The sequence below is a fragment of the Portunus trituberculatus genome, chromosome 9, assembly GCF_017591435.1.
Source record: "Portunus trituberculatus isolate SZX2019 chromosome 9, ASM1759143v1, whole genome shotgun sequence".
In the NCBI taxonomy this organism is placed as follows: Eukaryota; Metazoa; Arthropoda; class Malacostraca; order Decapoda; family Portunidae; genus Portunus; species Portunus trituberculatus.
Window position 1 is genome coordinate 13,770,554 of NC_059263.1, and position 4,852 is coordinate 13,775,405.

Here is a 4,852-nt window from a genome sequence, read left to right on the forward strand (position 1 = left end):
TGCCGCATCAGAGACTCGAACTCGGCCTTGGCCTGGCGGTAGCGTTCGGGAGCAAGACGGCGGGCCTTGGCGTGTACAGGCGGTCCTGAAGTCTCTATGTGATGCTGCACATGGTGTTTAGCGGGCACGCTGGCTGAGTAGGGTTGAGTCAGCGTGGGGAAGGACTTGAGTAAAACAGCGAACTGGTGGTCCCCTTTGATGACAGAGAGGAGAGTGCTGTCTCCTGGTGCTGGTCGAGCAAAGGAGGAGACAGAGGTCAGAGGGTCGACTAACCTGCGGCCTTTAACGTCGACCAGCAGGTTGAAGTGCTTGAGGAAGTCTGCTCCGAGAATTGCCTGGCTGACATCCCCGACGTAGAAGGTCCATTCGAAGCGACGTCGGAGGTAGAGATTCACTTGCATGGTGCGCCGTGAGTAGACGGGAATCTTGGTCCCATTGGCGGCGTAGAGATGCAAGAGAGGCGGCAAGGTGCGTAGACTGGCGGGCGCGGGGATAATACTGACATCGGCGCCGGTGTCTATGAGAAACCTTGTGTTGGAGCGGCAGTCTCGTAGGTGGAGCAGCGCTGAGAAACACTGGCGGGCAATTGGCTGCATCACTGCTCGCCGTTGGTGTTTGACGTGTTGTAGGTGCATGGGGAAACGCACTTGTTGGCCTTGGCACCAAACTTGTTGTGGTACCAACACATACCTGGGCTCCTAGAACGGTAGCGGCGCTGGAGGCGGCGAGGAGTGGAGGAACGTGAGCGACGGCCATCATGCAGTTGCTTCTTCAAGTAGTTAACCTCGGTGGTAAGCTGAGAGATGAGCTTGGTAAGGTGAGACAACTGGGTGTCATTCTGTGTGGTAGTGACAGAAGACACAGGAGAAGCAGGTGTTGCAGGAAGAATCGCCTGGAAGTCGTCTGCCAACTTAGCGATGGCGTCAGGTTTCAAAGTGTCCTTGACGCTGAAGAGGCTACGCTGGATGGCAGGAGGAAGGCGCTGGTAGAACAGTTGCTTGAAGAGATCAGCGTCGAAGGCTTGGTACTTGTCACCAAGCAGTTGCTTCATGCGACTCAGCAACTGTGACGGCTTCTCATCACCTAATTCCTCACTAGAGAGGAGCTCACGGAGACGGTGGCGACGGAAGATTGTAGACTCGTTAGTAGGGCAGTCTTCAAATCTTCATAGGGAGTGTCAGAGGAGGCAGCAGTGGAGATGACGACAGAGATAAGTGTAAGCACGTCGGATGGCAAGAAGCTAACAGCATGGTTGAATTTGGTGAGGCTGTTAGTGATCTTGGATGCCTTGAAGCTGCACTCCAAGAGACAGAACCACAAGGATGGGTCCTGCGAGTAGAAGGGAGGTGCCTTAAAAGACACCGCCGTCGCAGCAAGGTCTTCCTGAGACATGGCTGGTGGTGGTGATGGGCACTAGGCTCTGGCGTGAAGATCCTATGGGTCACAGCAGGTCTTAGGGAGCTGCTGTTGTACACAATAGTGTCACTGTCACTGGCGTGTGTCACTGGAGTGTGTCACTAGTGTGTGTCACTGGGTGTCTGCACAGGGGATGTCACGCCGTATCCATGTGGCGGGTCGAGAAAAGGGTAACACTCAAGCCGTAATCCAGGTGGCGGGTAAGCACAGTAACACGCCGTAATCCAGGTGGCGGGTAAGCACAGTAACACGCCGTAATCCAGGTGGCGGGTAAGCACAGTAACACGCCGTAATCCAGGTGGCGGGTAAGCACAATATCACGCCGTAATCCAGGTGGCGGGTGCAAAGGTGAAAATTGGAAGGTGGGCGGGAGAGAGGGACGCAGAAGGTGTCGCTGTGGCACAGAAGGTGCTGTAGGAGGCACAGAAGGTGCTGTAGGAGGCACAGAAGGTGCTGTAGGAGGCGCAGAAGGCGCAGCAGGGAAGGGGGAAGGAGCACAAAGGTGCTAGGAGGGGGGGTATAGTTAACCCTTACTATGCCTAAGGCATAATATTTCTCCCGGCCTAACCGTCAACTCCACGAACACCACATATGGAGGTGGAGCTTTTTCGGGTAGGAGCCCTCCAACGGATACCCCAGGCGGAGCTGGCGCAGGTCTTTGTGCTAGGAGACAGTGGCTCTTATACAGCCACGGTTCCTTCCTCTTAGCTAGCTCATGGGGTCACCATTTGTTGGTATTGAAAGAGTACCAACTATTGGAGCTAAGGCTAATTGAGGAAACTGAATTAAAAGCATTCAGTGGAGGGTTACTTTTATTACAAAAATATTTGGGTACACATATAAATAATATTTACAATAATAATTTTAATAAGTTTGTATGCGATTGTGTATGTATGAATGTATGTATGAATGAGTGAATGTGTGTGAATGTGTAGTGTTTTGTGTTGTATATTATACAAATATAAATAAAATGAATAATACAATAATAAGAGAGTAAGACAAATATATTATAAAAAAAAAGTAAATAATAAATTAGTATGCCATGAAATGTGAGACAGGAGATGTATGGTGATAACAGAAAATGCAATGATTGTAGGGCAGACTTAAGTAAACGGCCGCTACAATCCATCCAGATGGATGAGATTTTTTGGCAGAAGGATTTAGGAAGTAGTTGGGTATGGGCGCTGACAAAGAGGATGAATTCTAGTAGGAGGTAACTCTTTGGAGTTTCGTACTCAATGTCCTTGTTCTGGTCCAATCATGCGACGATGCGGGGGAAACAATTGCTCGGGTATCGCCTCCAGCACGTAATCTGCCTTGGTGCATGAGTCCGTGACTTTCTTCAGACAAAACTGGATCTCGGCACGCCAAAACCATAATGTAGGTTCTTGTAGGCAAAATGGGGACAGCTTCACTGCTACAGCATGGTTTGGGAGAGGATCGATGTCGTTCTTCATATTGCCAGTAGTCATCTTGAGAGGCAGGGTTGAGTTCATCTTCAGAGGCAGGGGCGGGTTATCAGTGTAAGGTTATTGATCGATAGTAGAATCCGAGTGAATTGAGGTTAAATGGGTATTGCCGGTATAAATTACATATATACTTTCCAGATACAAAAGTTTCAGCTAGTTATGGAAAATGTACAGTACTGTTCTTTTTTCAGATATTCTTCTTATTCAGCAACATGTCATATATTATTGAAATAGTATCTAACTAATAATAAGTGTACAACACATTATAAAGGAGAACTTTATTACAACATTCATTTGCTTTATAACATTATAGGAGACACCCATTGATTCGCCACGCTCTCTCTGGAAACTCTTTATCGGCGGTTTAAGAGCGATTTGAACGTTGTTACAGCATCACATGGTCTGATCTGACATGCCTTAACCTAACCTGATCTAAATGCAATAAATGTATGTTGGATCTACCACTTATGCAGGCAGTACGCATAAGCAGTCATTGTAAACCAGCACCTTACTACTCCCTTTTACTTGATTTGTTTCTTGTTATTGGCAAAATGAAAGTAAGATCTTTTCTAACTTTGCAAGATTTATAAATATCTCAGTAAAGCAAGGAAGGACTATGGTGAATTCATGTGGTTGGTACCTGAACTTCTAGAATATTACAGGCAGCGTCTGATACATGGACAGCTGAGTTTGAGTTTAGCAATCTATAATTTAAATAGAAATAAGATGTGTGCACAATATGCATTAGGATACTAAGGAGATCCAGGAAAATTTTGAGCCTTCAAATCGGTGATATGGCCATTTAATTTTCGGATGAATATTTAGGTTTTGGCCCGCAAGGCATGTACTACTGTACGCTATGATTGATTTATCGTAATTCGTACCAAAAGAAAATAAAATACAGTACCATAATGTAGTACCATACCAGTAAATCACACTCGTACCGTACTGGTCCGCTAAAATATCGTACCATTATTTCGTACCTTATTTCGTACCATGCGTGCAGAATACTGATATTATGATAAATCATACATATGGTGCAGTGTATACTATTTTATTTTTATAACATGTTATATTTCATGGTACTCAATATACTATGAATACCACTGAACTAAGAAAAGTATAATACTTTAGAAATACAATTACACATATTTACAGACACATCATATGTTGCAACACAGCAACATTATTGCATTAGTTATGTCTGCTTTTAGACTTCGAAGTCGCTCATTCATTATGAAGCGCAAACCCGAGAAAGTCCTTTCCACGCTGGCTTGCGTCACAGGAAGCCCGATTGCCACTTGTTTTTTTTTTTTTTTTTTTTTGAGATTGAAAATGACAGTGCCACCAGTGAAAAATATTTTCACCTCTTCTCACCTGTGAAGTGTTATCGGAGCTCTCAACAACTAGAGAACCTTCACGCATATTAGTGTCTGCTTTGGCCTGAGCTTAGTCCACCATCACACCCACACTTCACCAGTCCTTACGTCCACCATCACGCCCACACCATACCAGTCCTTACGTCCACCATCACGCCCATACCACACCTGTCCCTACGTCCACCATCACGCCCCTACCACACCAATCCACTTGTGCACCATCACGCCTCATACCACACCAGTCCACACGTGCACCATCACGCCCACACCACACCAGTCCACACATGCACCATCACGCCCATAGCACACCAGTCCACACGTGCACCATCACACCCAAGGGAATTGCTTCAGGGTACCGCGTGGTAACATCCATTATGGTCAACAAATACTTGTGACCAGCCCTGGTAGTAGGCAGAGGACCTACTATATCAATCAAAACCCTCGTGAAGGGAGGATCAACAGCAGGGATGGGGTGGAGTGGCACCACAGGGGGTGTCTGATTAGGCTTGCCCACCACTTGACAAGTGTGGCAGCACTTAAGAATCGTGGCTACTTCTCCAGACATGCTGGGCCACCAAAAATTGCGAC

At 46.7% G+C, this 4,852-nt stretch overlaps 1 protein-coding gene across 1 annotated transcript; it reads right to left on the bottom strand.

The window, feature by feature from the left end:
* Nucleotides 1-595: 595 nt before the first annotated feature.
* Nucleotides 596-1,051, bottom strand: LOC123501740. The gene has a single exon (XM_045250746.1). It carries the CDS (start codon nucleotides 1,049-1,051, stop codon nucleotides 596-598), a length of 456 nt encoding a protein of 151 aa, XP_045106681.1.
* Nucleotides 1,052-4,852: the final 3,801 nt, after the last annotated feature.

Excerpts from the sequence above, each read along its gene's own strand:
- LOC123501740 (XM_045250746.1), bottom strand. The coding sequence starts at position 1,051 with ATGAAGCAACTGCTTGGTGACAAGTACCAAGCCTTCGACGCTGATCTC.